Source organism: Thalia democratica, chromosome 7 (genome assembly GCF_965202585.1).
Source record: "Thalia democratica chromosome 7, ktThaDemo2.hap1.1, whole genome shotgun sequence".
Taxonomy (NCBI): domain Eukaryota; kingdom Metazoa; phylum Chordata; class Thaliacea; order Salpida; family Salpidae; genus Thalia; species Thalia democratica.
The window spans coordinates 57,319,218-57,337,245 of record NC_139171.1 but is presented as its reverse complement, the minus strand read 5'-3'; the positions used below and the strand labels follow the sequence as shown (position 1 = coordinate 57,337,245).

The 18,028-nt window shown below is 23.9% G+C and overlaps 1 protein-coding gene across 1 annotated transcript; it reads right to left on the bottom strand.

Moving 5' to 3' along the window:
- Positions 1-13,606: 13,606 nt before the first annotated feature.
- On the bottom strand, positions 13,607-15,558 carry LOC145840442 (exopolyphosphatase PRUNE1-like). Its single transcript, XM_082947704.1, has one exon. The coding sequence runs from the start codon at positions 15,541-15,543 to the stop codon at positions 14,404-14,406; it is 1,140 nt and encodes a 379-aa protein (XP_082803830.1). The 5' UTR covers positions 15,544-15,558; the 3' UTR covers positions 13,607-14,403.
- Between the last annotated feature and the right edge of the window lie 2,470 nt (positions 15,559-18,028).

The following is an 18,028-nucleotide window of genomic DNA, read 5'->3' as shown; positions in this document are numbered from 1 at the left end:
CTATTATTTTAAAACTTTTATAAAATTATATGTTTCTTCCTAAAACTTTCACTTTAGGAACATTTAAAAAAGTATATTTTATTAAATTACTAGAAATAACTATTGCATTTTCAAAACGTATACATATTAATCTTGCTCAATGACTCTCAAAGTATCGTGGTCTTATATTCTATGTACTTTGTTTTTTATCAACTGTTTTGATTAGAGTTAACATTTTGACAAGGTTTTTTTAAATAAAATTTTAAACATTTTTTTGAACGATTATGAACATTCTTAGAATTTGTTCTTTCTTAAAAGCATATTTTGGTTCATTTATTGTTTTCAATTACATCAAATGAAACCAATTTTAGGTTTTATGTCAATTATATAAAAAATTATTCTATAATCTTTGTGCTTATATTTTTAAAGATATTTCAAATTCCTTTATTTTCTTTTCTCTACGAAATACTAAAACTATGTTTGAAGTTTTAAAAGATGGTTGATTTATCTAAAATTCCATATAATTCATGTTTAAATATAATGTAACGCGTATCTTAGTTTTAAGCGAAACTTTTACCATTATAGATTATAGAAACTAATGATAATTTTTTAAAACTAAACGGTATATTCTATTATAATTTTGAGTTAAAATATTTTTAAATTAAATTTTTTACATTCTTTATATTAATCATAACGAAATTATGTTTTTTTTACTTCTTTGTATTAAAAGATATAACAAAAAATTCCTTTTCAAATGCTTTTTGACCAACTAAATTATAATACTTTTTACATACCTTATCCGATACTCTTTTGTACAACAAATTACAACCATACAATTAAATTTGATCTGTTATGTAAGTTTTCTGATTGTTAAAATATTTATTTCAAATTTAGTTTTTATGATTTTTAAACAATAAGATATACAAAACCCACAAGTTCAGTAAAACTAAAGAAATTTTGAGCAATTCTCATCAGAAGAGTACAAAGCTTACAAGAGATGAGATTTTACAAACTTATGTAGTAACCAAGTAAATTAATGAAAAACAGAGTAGTTAAAGACAAAACCATTTAAGATAATTTATATTATAATTAACCTACAGCAAAATCAGACACAAATATCATGAAAATAACACGCCTTACAATGTATTATGAAAATAAAGAAACAGTACAATTATTAACAAATAAATAATTAACATTTAAAGCACTTTACTAAAACTGCAAAAAAGATTAATCCCATCTTTATATTTTAAAAGAGTACAAAATGCTTAATTAAAAATAGTTTTGGTTAATGTGTAAGAATACTACTAGCTTTAAACTATTATTCGTGACTGACAAAATGGGTAAATTGTCACAATAAATTTTAAAAACTTTAAACTTTAAATATTTTTATTTATCGGGTTTTTAAACCTAAATCGTTTTATAAAAGTTGTAAGAAGCTGACAACAGTATTTTAGTTTTATTGATAGCTAGGGCTTAATATGGGAGGAACTTACACTGATTATAAACTGATTAATTACAATTTTATTCTCGTTTTATTACAAAATTAAAAACAAGTAGAAGTAAACAAAAGAGATTTTCGGCAATAGAAAATATTAAAAGTTTATAAATTTAACTTTAGAAAAGTTGTAAAAAAAATAAAATTATTTTGTATTGTAAGTTATTGTTGATTAATTGATAAATTATAATTAACTAATCATTTTATTTCACAAAGTATTGCAAACTTAAGTACATATAACTTTGTTTTTGATTATTGTTTATTTTTCTAATTTTTCTTAAGAATAATTTATTTACAAAAATCATATAGTAATATTAATCTTAGTTTTTATCAAATGTATTATCAACTATACTGTCAATAAATTAGAAAATACAGGAACAAAACTTTTCATTATTTCTAACATTTTTCTATTACTATAAGCATCAGAATAAACTAAGTTATTAACTTTAACTTTTAATTACTAATAACAAATAAATTATACTTAGAAAGTATTAAAAAAAATTAAAGTATGTTGTTATTTATGTATTTGAGAACATGATAAATATTTTAAAATATTTTAAATAACTTATTTGAAGTTCTTAGTTGTTTGTTTTAAATAGTTTTGTATAACTTTATAATAAACAAGGTTTAAACTTTCATTTTGAAGATATAGTTTGATGAGTGTTTTACTTTAGATGATAATTATTGTTGTACAAGTTTTAACATTTAATTTGCATATTTTCCATTTTTTTAAGCTCATTATGTAAAACCAATTTTAGGTTTTATGTAACTTATATAAGTAATTATTTCCAGATGTTTTTTCCTGATGTCCATATGTTTTCAACTTTGATTTCCTTTTAAATACTTTTAGCTTTTAAAGTTCGTAACTTTTGAAAAATGCAACTATTTTTGTTGCATTTTCAGTATATGTGATCTAAAACAACCAAAAGTCAATGATTTACTATCTTATTTTGAATTAAACACGATAAACTAAACTAATTTGTTTTGCAAACATATCCGATAAAACTATCTGAAATATAATTGTTGTAAATTATAAGGAAAACTTGTTTAAACTGGTTACATAACAGATAATTTTTTACTTGGTCATAATTAGATAGTTTAAGATTTTATCGTTAAAATTAACTATTTTGTTTCATTTTGATTTTAAAAGATAACAGATTTTAAAAGATAACAGATTAAAAACTAGAAAAGTATAAAAACCACGAAACACTATTGTAATTATATATATTTAACACTTTAGTTTAGAATTACTAAATAAATTTTTTTGAATTTAGTTCAAGTACAATACAATGAAGCCAAAAATTTTGTTTTTGAACCATTTGTGGTTAAATGCTTGTAATTGTTGTTACTATTTTTTATACGTATAATTTTACAAAATTTAAAAATTTTCGATGCAATTAGTACTTAAGTTTATATTTAATCTTACTTCGACGTAAAATTAATGTAGTAGGAATTGCTTAACTTGTGTTTATTTTCACTAGAAAATTTCTAAAATGCAGTGTATTTTTTAAAATAAAAACATTAAACAATTATAATTCTTAATGTTAATTTGTTGTAAGTGCAATTAATATATTTATTTAAGTTTTGTTACATATTGTAATAATTAGCTTTACATTTTTTAGTTTTGAATATAACCACTAAAATCTTTTTAATTTTTATTGTTTTACCAATCTCTATAGCCACTTATTTATAAATTAACACATACAACAAATCAAAATACTTTTGTTAAAATACTGATAGCTCATATGTTTTAAAAAGTGTATACTATTGTAATGCATATTGCAAAATTAGTTATTAATAAACAATTTTAAGTTCTTTTATACATGGATTTTAAACCTTAGTTGTTCCATGAAATTATAAGTACATAGTATTGCTTTTAAGTGTTGTTAAGTATTTAGTCAAAGTTTTTGAAGGTTTAATCGATTTATTAAAATTTTATTTAAAATTTTATACCATTTAAGATTAAGAAAACGTATATTTTTGGCAATATATATAACTTTACAAACTTTAAGACTCAAACTAAATATTTCTTAATAAATATTATGTTTTTTTTTTATAGTTTCTGTTAGTTATTTTCCTGGACAAGACGCTTAAAGTTCTCCGTAGTGTGCGACTCAATAACCGAAAATCTAAAGACCGCACCAGATCTAGAACCTAGTACTTTAAGCTTTTTTTTTTTATTGTTCAATTAAATAAAAAATCATTGTTCAATGATATTCAAAAATATAGTAAAACTCAAACATTAGATAAAAATCACTCTTAAGTAATAAATGACTTTTCAAAAATATACTGTAATTTTTTTATTACTTGTCACTGAAAAAATATATAAACTGTTACGTTTTATTTTTTTATTAAATATTTCTGTACTAAAATATCTTCTTTTTTGTTATTTTATTAGTGTGTATAACTTTTTTACATAAAAAAGGTTTTCAGATCGCTAAATTATATTTAACATCTAAATAACAAAATAATTTAATTGATTTTTACATTATTCTCAGTTTAAGTTTATAAATTTTATTAAAGTTAACGTCCAGATACATTTTTTAAAAATTGATATTCTTCTAAAAAAACTAAATATATAGCGTTTTAGAGTGGGTTTTACTTTTGCACGGCGTAATTTTTACACGTTAACGTTAAAGTCACTTTTGCAAGAATAGCAATAAAAGTTATTTTACACGACGGTACTATGCACGCATTTATCCTAACCCTAACAAAAACCCTAACCCTGACTGTAACCCTAACCTTAACATTGACCCTACCCCTGATCCTAACCTCAAGCAGTGAACCCTTCGTGAAAAGTCACTTTATGCTAAACAGGTTCGTCCCAAGCCCTTTACCAAACAAACTTAGTTATTTTACGTAGCCTTTCTAATAAATATATATAATTTTAAATATTTTCGTATGTTTCTTGAGTTTTAGAGCAGGTTAAATATTTTTTCACATTATAACCTTTTCTACTTATGTTTAACTTAAACTAATGAAATATCGGAAAGAGTTTAAAAATTTTTAAACAAAACCGGAGATGTATAAGTTTCTTCAACAAAAGTTATTTACATCTACTTTTAATAATCAAGCTCATGTAACAAATTTAAATGTTTTATTTAGTTAAAAATTTGTTGTTTTAATTTTTTGGTTTAGTGTGTTAGTATAAGGATGTTTTGTAAAATCCAAAAACTTAGTATTTTAATTATATAATAACAATAAAATACAATTGTCACATTAAAGTAAAACAATTACTAAAACATGTCTACAAGTCTTCTAAAAAGAGTACCATAAATATATTTAAAAAAATGTATAAAGTTTCTAAAAATTTAATACAAATATTTTGCAACAATTTTTTAACTTTTTGAAGTACTTATCTTTTTATTTTAAATAACAGATTTCAAAGTATCTAGTTTGTTTTATATATTACCTTAAAGAGCTTATCACTGCCGACAATACTTATAAAAATACTTTAAGCTTTAAATAAAACTTATTATAAATTATTCGACAATTTTCGTTTTCATGTACTACCCGTTTTAAACTGTATTTCAAATTCTTTTAAATTTAACCTTTAGATTTACAAAATAGTGTTTGAAACACTACCATGATTATCTCGGTAGATGTAATAAAAACTACGTAAATTTCGTTTTTTAGTATCTTATTTTGAATCAGACATGCTAAATTATATTAACTGTTTTCTATTAGTTTGTATAAAGTTAACTGTGGTGTAACTATTGAAAATAAAACTTGTTTAAACTTTAAACATAATAGGTAAAGTTAAATTAACATAATTAAACTGTTAAATACTTTATCTTATATCTTAATACCTGAAATTGCATGCTATTATTTAAGTTTTGGTTTTACGGATAATTTATCTAAAAAATACCAGAATACTTAAATTCTTAGTCTAAACTAAATTCAATGTAGGTTAAGATTGTATTCAAAATGTCTTAAAAAATTTTAGTTGATAGTTTTTACCTCATACTTATTTAAAATAAATTATTCAAACTGAATTTATCAAAAATAATAGCAACTGACATTGCTAACAAGTTAAAATTTAATGCATTTAATATAAATTAAACTCTGGTAGTTAATCGAACACTCACGTTTTCTTATAAAACGTTACCTACAAGTTTAAATTTCAAAGGTAGTTTTTATTAAATTATAATTTTTATTTTTCAAAATCTAAATAAACTTAAAAGTCGTTTAGTATTAGAAAAATAATATGATCTTTTTTTCTGTTATTCAAGGCATTATTTTTAAATTAATAGTATTACAATATCTAAAATTCTCAAATCGTCTTTTGATATATAAAAAGTTTTTGTAGATTTTTTGTCTTTAATTTAATACCATATCTAAAAAAGTATTATATTTAAACAAAGTCGGCAAAGTACTCATTTTATTGTTCGAATTACTTTCGGATTTTTCTTCAGCTAAAACGTAGGATATTATACTTTTCTGCTGAAAAAAAAAGATTAATTCAAGCAACATAATGATTACAAAATAAAACATTTGTCAATTAAAAAAATAGTTATTTATATATAATTTTACCTTTTAGGAAAAACAGTTTGGGTAAACTTAAAAGTTTATCTATGTTTAAACTGGTAAATATTTATTGAAAGTTGGTTAATATATTTATTTTTTTATTTATCTATACAAACTTTAAGTTAAATTGATTATCTTTTGACTGAAACATTTTTTTTTAATAATTTTATAACTTAATAAACAAAAATTTATTAAATTTTTAAACAGAAAATTTAATTTATACTATAAAAATATTGTAAAACAAATAAAACAGTAAAATCTGTAAATATATTGTACTGTTTATACGTTTTACATCTTTTTATTGATATTTATTAATAAAAAGATGTAAAACGTATAAACAGTACAATATATTTACAGATTTTACTGTTTTATTTGTTTTACAATATTTTTATTTTTTATTTATAATTTTATTAATTTTGTTCAAATATTTATGTCCAACTAAGGTTGATCAATGAGAAAAATTTAAACAAAAGGATTCATTAAAATAATGCTTTCAGCTTTAATTTTTACTTTTAATATTATTTTCGATTTATTTTTATTCCTAGATATCTAGATATACGTTTACAAAACTTGTTAGACGTCAACTTAAAAAGCCTAAAACTAATTAAGCGGTTGTATCTAATTAGTGAAATGTTTTTGACCATAGATCAGACGACAAATTAGTATTTACATGTGTCTATAAAATTAATTTAAAATATTTTTATTTATTTTTTTATATATTTTTTTATTTACTTTAAAGTTGCACAAATGTGTTCTAAACTTTGAAAAGTGCAAAAAATAGTTTGTGCTTTATAAATTCTTCATCTTTTTAGATATATTGTAATTATTATTTTTGTGGCTGAAGAATACTGAAAGCTTAAAGGGTTAACAAATTTAGGTTTTGTACTTAGTAATAAGAATTTTAATTGATAGATTATAGTTTTAAGATAATATATTTTTGCGGTTTAAAAGAATACATTACGTACTCTAAAAACAATTTTGTCAATTAAGACGAACCTTTATTACCAGAAAAATGTAGACACTTTGGTTTCAAATTAGTTTGAGAAAAAAACTTAGAAATAAACTTTAAAAAAATGTTTAACTTAGTATAAACATGAATAAACCGCTTATTTCACTAAATTTAAGTACAATTATATGTATATTTATTCATATTGGTTTTTTATTTTTAATTCGGTTTTATTTTTTAATAAAGTGTCAAGTAATAAAGTAATACTGTTTTACATTTTATTTAAGTCCTTACCTTGAAAATTTAAAATTACTTTAATTTACTTTCTATTAAACCTTGAGTACCTTCGTAATAAAATTTAAAAAACATGCGTTTTCTTCATTATATCAATTTTAACGAGTAAAAGTTTTATTCGTTGTTAGAAACTAAATATTAAAAAATATGATAACTATAAAAAATATAGACTGTGAACTACTTTTTTTGTGATTCTATTCTTATAACAAAAATTATAACTACTTAAAGTTTTTTTTTATTTGAAAACAAATTAGTCGTATAAAAATAGGTAAAAAAAACTATTTTAATGCTAAAAATGTCAGCATAAAACTTGTTTATCATTTAAAAAGTCCAATAATGTTTTCATATCTAAAAAAATGTTTTATAAGTTGTTCTTTAACTATAACATTTCTAACTAATGAAAAAGTTATGAATACTTGAAAATATCGTAAAAAGAAATTAAAAGTTATTCTGGCACACAGTAACGTCATAATTGTCTAAAATTTACAAACATAAAACTAACCTGAACCAATGTTTAACTTGTAATATGTCACACTTATACATAATTTTATTTTAAATTGTCAAACAAATAGATCGAAGTTGCTTAGTTTTTTGTTTCGAAAAATATTTACTTATCAAAGTCAATTATGTCTTTGTGCACAATATGGATGCTATGAAGACGAGATCACCTTGGTAGTGAGGTTAGTGTTTGTAAATCTGGTAAGAACTCTCACGTTTATATCACGGTCAGAGTAACAACAAATATTCAAATAAGTATAACAGAAAGTTTGAGATTAACTATTAAGGTTGTTTGATCAAAACAGTGGTCTGAAAACTTACAATTTCGATTAATTTTTGTAAAATTAATGAATTAAAGCATGTAGAGATAATAAAAAATTTTATAGTATATATTAAAAAATTTATTCATTTTTAAGTTATGAGTAAACGTTCCTGACAAGACATTAAACTGAGTCCTTAGTATAAGTCGACATCCAAAAGGTTTCATAGTACACCATTTCCTTTGACCATATATTTTCAGCGCATTTTTGTGGCTATATAAATAATTATTTTAGGGTTTTTTCAACTTATTTAACTAGAAAATTGCATTTTTATTCTTTTTTGATTATGATTATTAAAATTACGCCGGTATATATAGATTTTTTTGAAATATATTGGTCATAAGTAATAAAATTCTGCTGAGCCCTAAAAAAGTTTGAAACGTTTTTAACTTAGGTTTTGCTTTAAATTAACTTAATTCGACGCTGTTTGATGAAAATTGTTTAACTTAATGAAAACTTGATAACTTTTACAGTAGTTGCTTATCAAACTTTTTGCGGTTAAACTAAAGTTTAAAACTAGTATAGTAGTCAAAATGGAAACAATTTACTTTGTAAATAACTTTATAAAAAAACCAGCAACTATTATTTTATTTTAAGAATTTTTTATCATACAAATGTTTAGGATTTTTTTTTTTTTTGGAACAACCTTTCCAGAAACTTTTAGTATTTAAAGGATTATTTGTTTATCATTTTTTTAATTAAATTTTCTTTAATTATAATTTAAACTTTTAATAATTCTATATATAAAGTTTTATATTCAGTCATCAGCTTAAATAAAACTTTTAATCGGTATATAAACATTTATAATTAAAGAGTTAGTTTTATATTTTTTGATATTTTATTTTATTTGTTAAAGCTTACTATATGTTTTTTTGATTTTTTTTTAACTTTTAGATCATATTTAATATGGCTAATTTGAACTATGGACAAATTGTTTTTTTTTGTTTTGCTTTTACAAAGCTTGCGGTTTTTTAATCATACTTTTTATGTCTACTTTTATTAAAAAGTTTTAACAAGCTATTTGGTCTGTTTTCATTCTTTGAATTTTCTGCAAGTTACGATTCTGTTGTTTTTAAAATTTTTAGATATAAAAAAAGATTTAAACTATTTCTTTTCGTTTGATTGCATTTTTCCCGGCGCGTCAACTGATCGGGACACGTTCAAAATCTACCCGCGTTCAAAATACACCAGATAAAAATCTTCCGAGTCAAATTCGAGTTCTGCTTACCGATAGAAAGTAAGGGTTAGAGGTAACAATAATAGTGAAAAATAAATAAAAAATAAACAAAAAAATGCAAAATATATATATATATAAAGTAAACTAGTAAATAGAGAAAAAATCGGGTGAATTTTGAATGCGGGTATACTTTGATAGTATACCAACTGATAAACACAGCCCAACGAGCAGCAATTTTCTCATACCCATGTTTTACCAAGTCCACCATTCCATATGTGCTTGAATTGATAAAACAAGCTTAACTGTTTTAAACTTTTAAAGATGATTGGACTTTACCTCTTTTAAATAAATATTAGATGTGATTTAATGTTAAAATTTAGATGTGGTAAGTGTATTTAATGTATTCATAATAAGTCTACGATAACAACTTTAAGAATAAAATTCATCTTACTTTTTTATTTCCAGACAACAAAAAGTTTGTTGTTTTTACAGAGATCTAAATTGTGAAAGATTTAAATTCGATTGCTTTAAAACCTATCTTCTTTAAAAGATAAAGTAAATGTTGTATAAACATATTTTTCCTTGCTGTTTTAGTTTGCTTCTTATGTAAAAATGGTTTTGGTTTTTCCGCCATTAATTAGAGAAATCTATAAAACAAAAATCAGGTGACTGTGGAAATCAGTTCATAGTATAGATCAGAGGTCGACAGGCAGTTGGTATAACCGGCTAAATTCAAAATTTTTAAATTTGCTTAGTTTGCAGTTTTAGTTTTACTCATTTTAGTTTTAGTCATTTAAGTTTTAGCTCTAATTATAATTTCAATCATACTTTAAGTTATACTCACTTTTAGATTCACACAAAGGCCCTATTTTAAATACTAACATTTTGATCTAAAATTAAAAATAAAATTGTTCATATATAAAAGATGAATATATTATATTCTTGTTTTTATAATATCAAGTTTATACGTTAATGAAATAGTAACGTAAATAAGCTGACTGTTTTTATTGTATAATATTCAATGGTTTTTTTTTTTAATTTTATGCGACTTAAAACTTGTAAAACTTGATATTCTGATTATTTCCTTCTCTTTTCGATTTATAAATTTCTTTTGAAAATATTGTTTTTTGTTAAGTTTTCTGAGGCATTTTGTTTTTGATCCACACTCTGAGTCCCAAATATTTAGTAGTACCAATTATTTTGCCACGGGTTAAATTTGGATCCTTGTTGAATTAAGTTTTAGCTTAAGGCGGGTCAAAGTGTTACACGTAAATTTTTTCTGACCACATTACTTTTACAAATTATACAAAAACAGAGGCTTTAAATTTCATATATGTTGTGCGGAACACTTCTTCAACTGTTTAATAAGTTTTATGCATGATGGTTTAAGAAAAAAACAACTAAAACGGCAACTTGAAGTAGCATCGAACGCAGTATGGTTAAAAATGTGTGAAGTGCTAACAACACAATTAAAATATTGTAGTCAAATATAAAAAGTTTGTTCGAAACGAATGTACATTAAAGAGAAACAATAAAATGCAAAGTATAATTATAACATAGGCAATGGTCAAATTGTATTTTCAACTGAAAAACAACTTTAAAAATTAAGTTACCACAGGATGTAATCTCACGAGAGCAGATTGCGAATTTTCAATAAAAACTTTTAAAAGTTGATCTTAAATAGTTTTTAACAAAATTTTGTAAGTATCAAAAATAAAAGTTTTTCCAACAAAAAAACTCATATAAAAAATCTACCTTTATCTCAATAAATATTTCTTATGTTTGAAATTTTTTCATAGTTTTATATAAACGCATTCCCCTTAAAACTATTTAATCTTACTATTAACATCATGATAACTTATTTGTTTCAAATTTAAAGATTCTAAATTTGGAGACTATTTTATCTTAACGAGTGTTTCGACTAAATTTATTATGAATTTAAACGTATCTTTATAAAGTCTATTTACATATACATAATATGCTTTATTTATATACTAAAACTTCGTATTACAGTACTTTTAATATCAAACTATGTTTAGTTTTGTATATGTTTAACATTAATTAACTTATGTCTTTTTCCTTATGTGTTTTTTGTTTTAGTAGTTGGGTCTTGATGCCGGATTACTTGTACAATTGTGCAATAAGTTGCAATAATATTAAGATTTCCCGCTTTGAATTATTTTTTTGCAGAGTTTAACTTTAATGTTCTGTGATTATACTATGCTGCGGTAACTAAATATGTAGAGCCTTTAGTACAATATCTCTCAATTTGTTTAAACTGCAATAAATTATTTACTAGTAATAAAACATTATGTTTTGAGAAATTTAAATTTATTTTGGTAATGTTTGTCTTTTGCAATCTAAAATGTGGTTGTATACGTAAAAGGCGAGCAAAACAATACTTTTTATTAGAAAAAAGTCTGTTTAAAAATGTTCAAATTTTACTTAGACAAAAGTTTCAACATTAAAAACTCCTTATGATAATAGTTATCAACTTTTTGTTTATAAACCACCTTTAACGAAAACTCATATCCACAAGACAAAACTCATATCATCCTTTAAGCTAGTCGAAATCTGTGCACCCTAAATCGCAAAATAAAAGTTATGTGCACCTCAACGTGCTCTTTATCACGAACTTCAGAATATCTAATAACGTTTTAAAATTTTTCTTGATATCTAGTGTAAGTTTTAAACATTTTTTCGTATTTTAAGTATAAGTTTCAAAATTAGCTTTCAACACACCTAAGGCTTTTTTTTTACTGTTCTTCCCAAAATACGGAATATTTAGTGTAAGTTTGAAAACTTAGGATAGTTTTTCAAAAAATAGATTTCATGTACACTAGTGTGCATTGCGCCGGTGCACAATTTAAAGATCACTGCTCTTATCTAACAGGGTAAATATATCTTAAAACTTAAATAAGTAAATAGTGTACATTTTTAATACATAAAAAGTTTTTTAATAGTTAACGAGCGTTTTTAGATACAGCTTATAATCATCATTAATTTCAAACAATTTTAAGTGAAGCAGGCAAAGTCTTGTACAAGCTTTAAGTTAGATTTTTTTCAGCTGTACAACTAAAAAATTAAACAAAAAGTTGTGTTATTATAACACCAAAATACTGATTCTCTTGCTAATCACTCAGGCGAATCGTTATTTAAAACCTTCTATATTTTACTGATGTCACACCACAATACGACGTTTCACATACCTACTCAAATTCTAGGTTTGATTCACTTTGAACTGTCAGAAGATTGGTAATTTTTGCATTTTTTCAAACCGTGAGTATAAGCGGTAACAAACATTATTTACAATTTTTCAATGCTTGCTTGTTGCATAGTGCAGTGCTTCTGAAATGGGGTTCCGCGGAACCCTAGGGTTCCGCAAAGCCTTTTGAAATTAAACAAGAACATTTATTTAATAAAAAATTTTATACAAAATTAAAATTAGGGTTCCGCAGAAAAGTTGAAGTTTGGAAAAGGGTTCCGCAACTAGAAAAAGGTTCAGAAGCACTGGCATAGTGGGCAAGAATCGAGCTGAACTTGACATATAGGTTATAGCTTTGAACAATATCAATAATTTTGAATCGTTTTTTTTTTTTGTAGCCTAAGATTATCCCTAGTGAATCTTTTAAGCTGAGAAAAAAAACTCCAAACTAAAATTTTAAAACAAAGTTTAAAATAGTAACTTGTTAAAAGTCTTTGCTATATGATAATTTTTATGGAAAAAATAGGTTTATTTAAAATCTAAAACAAGACAAGTTAAACTTGTAACTTAATAAATTTTGAGTTGTACCAGCTTGAAATGTTTAGTGGATGCTAAATATAAAGCTTTGAGAAAAAAAAAATATTTTTCTACTAAAATCTATTAATGAAACTTTAAAAAAGAAGTATTTTAGATGAATTAATTGTGCACTTTGGCTAAAAATGTTTAACTTTTTTCAAGTATTTTTATAACACTATTAAATCTTGTGTTATTTATTATAACTTAAGAATCACAAGTTGTAAATATATAATCTCTACTTGTTTATTTTGTAGTACTTATTTAAAATAGTCTAATTGACTGAGATGTTATTGAATATTAAAACTTATACACTTAATTTTTATTGCTTAAACAGAGAATTAAATTCTTTAAAAGAATATATAATACAACGAAATCCATGTGAACACATAAAACATTTTAATCAATAAAAACATCATCCAGTATTAAAATTATCACCATTTATTAAACTTGTTTTGTAATTTAGTAGTTAATAAATACACAAAATTGCTTTAAATTTCAAATTTACAAATAAAAAGGAAAACTTTATAAAAGTTCTCATAAACTAAAGCTCCTAAACAACTTAAAATACTTTTTCAGAATGAATTGTCGAGATATTTTTCTTGCAATTAATTACATCTAATTCTAAATACAACTAATTTGCAGTACCTAAATTTAAATTAAAGTACAAAAAATAACTATTATGCTGTAAGATTGTAGTTTGGTTTTATGAAAAAATTTTTAAAAAATTTTTCAGTGTAACTTGTTATCTGTAGTTTTACAACAATGTCAATTAAATTACTAAAACAAAAATTCTTACTATAAAATGTTTTAATTATTTATAATATTACCGTTTAATTTAAAAAATATAAAAAGGACAAAACACCATATATGTGGAACACCCAAAATCATAAACTGATGGATCTAATATTAGTAACGATTGTGCAATAAAACCTAAGGACTAAGAAAATATTTTTTGAAGTTTACTAAATTAATTTTGATGTCAATGATATGTCATGTTGCTTAACATTTACTAGTAATAAATATATCAGCTAGTAGATTATAAAAAAATAAATATTGTTTTTTTTTAATTGTTATTTAAACTAAAAAGTGTGAGGACCTAAGATAATTTTCAATTGCTAACAATATTACAACTATTATTTTAATATTATATGTAGATGAAGATTAAAAAAGATGTATGTTAAAAACTTAAATAGTCTAGTTTAGCTAATAATTTTATAACATCTACATATTTTTAAATGTAGAGTATTTCAAATGAAAATTTGATACAAAAGTTTACTTTGAAAATTAAATGTAAAAAATATAAAGACAATAAATTGAAAGCAAAGCATGTTGTAAACCAAATCCTAATGAATTAATTTGTACTAAATAGTTAATAAAGTTGGCAACTCAAACTGTTTTCAAACAGTCACAAATACTTGGCAGAACTTGTTTTCTTGAAGCCATAAAATTCTTCATGTGCAAAAGTATATAGTTGTTCACATCTAAATTATTTGATCTTTCCATTTGAAGAGATCCATCTCCCTCCAAATGAGCACTCAACTTACCGAGAAGATTTGAATCTTCTGAAAAGAGCAGTATCGGCTTGAAAGAGTTGTTTTTTACGTATACTTTAGGCAAAATACCAACCCACAAAACACATTTGTTTTCACCACACCACTCGCTTATGACATAATAGACACTTTCTCTTTTGTTCAAATCTTCAAAGCTGAGATGCATAGAACTCACCACGCATTTACTCTGATCTGATTGGCCGAAATAAACATATTTGGCGTCTTTTACAAGCAGCTGCTTTGTAGACAAGCCTGAAACGTTGTACTTTGCTGCTTTGCATTCCTCGTAAATACTATAGGGACATTCACTTATTGGCAGGTTCCACATTAAAAGTTGACTCATGTCTCTGTCTAGCTGTGTATCTTTTCCGTTGTTAAAGTTGCATGTGTCAATCAAAACAGCACTCAGCAGCAGAAAATTCACATCAGCAGGTATGGTTTTGATTTCAGCTGTTATGAGCTGAGAGACAAGACTTGAACATGAACCTACCATTATGTTATTTACAGTGCAACCAGTTGGGTATGGGGTAGACTGCTTGTGGTGGTCAATTATTTCTGTCACTAACAAATCCACATCAACGTTCTTTTTCCAATCAAGTGACAACGAATGGTGGTCCACCAAACAAACTTCATAACCCAGAGATTCCGAGTTTGATACCAAGGAACTGAAGTTGTCTGTAAAAACAAAACATTGCAATGGGTCAGACAAGCCAATTCTTTCACACACATGAACCACTTCCGTTTTGAGGCGGAACTCTGATGTTTCAATGCTCAGTGCAGGCAGGAACAGGGTGTCAGCGTCATTATTTTTGAAGTTTTTGAACCAGGCAACGGTGGTAGCACACACAAAAGAATCCAGGTCGCATGAAGTGTTGCCAACTGTGAGGTGAACCTTCTTTCTTTTTATTTGCCCCCCAAGCAGCTTCTGCATTGTTGGCTGCAGTGAGGTCAGGTATTCCTTCATTGTTTTGTTCATTGTTTCATTTGTAAATATTCCTGTTATTCTACACATAATTATGAACATACATTATATTTGGTATTTTTGTTTTTCAATTTTCAACATAAGTATAAAATTTGAACTGTTATTGTATTGAGTAAAGTTATAAATTAAAAACCTAACTATAAGTTTTCCATTGTGTCGAATTTAAAACAAATCTCTATCAAATCAACACTCATACTAGCAATAATTTTCACCTAATTGCTATAAACTATAGAGTTATGGGTATTGTCAGTTATCTATTACCAATAATTTGTTTTTAAAAACAAATTGAAGTAACATAAACTGTTTTTCCCATGTTGGATATTTTATTTTGACTTTGGAAACTTTATTTAAAATATTAGTTACTAAGTACTTTTACTATCTTTAAAATGTTTTAAGGTCATACTTATTCTATATTCAAGGAACTGAGTTACAGGAACTTAAAGAATACTATGAAGAACATATAACTGTCAATCACATCCTTCAATGATAATACTTTTTATTTTTATTACAATACAATGTTTCACTCGTTTAAAAAAACAAGATCTTCAGTTGTTTAAAATCTGTAAAAATTTATGTAATAACAAGTGGGAAGACATTAGGCTAAACTTGAAATAAAAAATGTTAAAAAGAAAAAAGTATAACAAAAAACTGAGTAAAATCTAATTAAAACTTTTAGCTTAAAGTTACTAGCATATGATGATTTCAATGTTGTTAGGCTAAATTTAGAAAAATGCACGTTCCTTAATAATTATACAATCTTAAAACTTAAACAAATAAATAAAAAATAAACAAAAAAATATTATTCTAACTAATTGTTAGACTTTGATTTTTTTTTGTTTAAGTTTTAAGATTGTATAATTATTAAGTAACGTGCATTTTTCTAAATTTAGCCTTACAACATTAAAATCATCATATGCTAGTAACTTTAAGCTATAAGTTTTAATTAGATTTTACTCAGTTTTTTGTTATACTTTTTTCTTTTTAACATCTTTTATTTCAAGTTTAGCCTAATGTCTTCCCACTTATTATTACATAAATTTTTAGATTTTAAACAACTGAAGATCTTGTTTTTTTAAACGAGTGAAACATTGTATTGTAATAAAATTTTAAAAATTTATCATTGATCATTCTCCTTTTATTTAAGTCGAGAACTTTGTTTGCAACCTTTAAAGTAAAAAGTATGCAATCACATCCTTGGTGAAAAATTAAATAACAAACATGCTTAAAGAGTCTATTTTATTAAATTAATACATACTTCAACTGGTAAGATGAATTTAGCACAGTGTGAATTTTTTTTTATTTAAGGCGTACTAAATGCAATTTATAAACACTCATTATCATTTCTGTAAATATTTATTAAAACTATACTAATTGCAAAACTTCTTCACCAAGTAGTTATATGCAAAATCTTAGCAATAACTTAAAATACATCTATATTTATTTTTCTAAAAAAAAATAACACTATTAATGACAGTTTTTTTTTGATCAGATTTTTTTTCAAACTAGTAAATTTTTTTCTCAGGTATTTTTCTAATAAAAAAATAATCCAAGTTAAAAAAATCTTTGTAATAAAAATGTATTTATAAAATACCCTGTTTAAAAATTGAAACTTTTTAATCAATTTTCTTCACCTTCAAATGATTAACATATTTTATCTCTGCTGAATTTAAAAAAACCAAAGAGCAAACAATAAAATGATAATGAAAATTGAAATAGTGGAATAAAAAAAAAATTTGACAAACAAGAATTTTTTTTTTCTTATTGTTTAACTTAATTCAGTTTCCCAGTTAATTTCAAATAAATAATTTCATTTCAGTGCCATTTTTTGTGATCAGGACTGTATTAAATTTTGTTGGATATTTTACATTTTTTCATAAGTTTACTATATTGATTAACATTAAACAAGAGTTTATATTTTTCTACAGAATAAATTTGAGACAGCTATAAAGAACTACTTAAAAATAATTAAATTATTGTTAACATTCATTTCAGGGTGGCCACTAGATTTTTTAGAAATATCTGCCAGGTTTTCAAAATTACAAGTTTTTTACTTTATTTTTAGTATAAAACTAAACATTTGGTTAAAAAATCTTAAAAAACAATAAAAATGCTATTTCAAGTGTGTTTCATAATAAATGAAATTGCAAACTATAAACATAAATATCATGTATAACACGTATTTTAGTCAGGTAAGTTAATCATTTTTAACAGATAAATTGTTCAAAACTGTAGGTTTTTTCAGGTATTTTATACTTTTTTTTATTAAAGATTACAGTGTTTTTAAGTTTAAAAGTTTAGTTTTAAAGATTATTTTTTTTTTAATCCAGGTTTTTCCAGGATTCCAGGTTAAATGGCAACCTATTATTATCTGGTATATTTAAAAGGTTGAAAAAAAGATATCATATACATAATTGTAAAGAAATTTTGTTGCATAATTATAAAATGTTATGCAGGGTGGCTACTGATTGAAAAATAATAT

What these genes read in the sequence shown, in the direction of transcription:
- LOC145840442 (XM_082947704.1), bottom strand. Translation starts at nt 15,543, where the DNA reads ATGAACAAAACAATGAAGGAATACCTGACCTCACTGCAGCCAACAATG.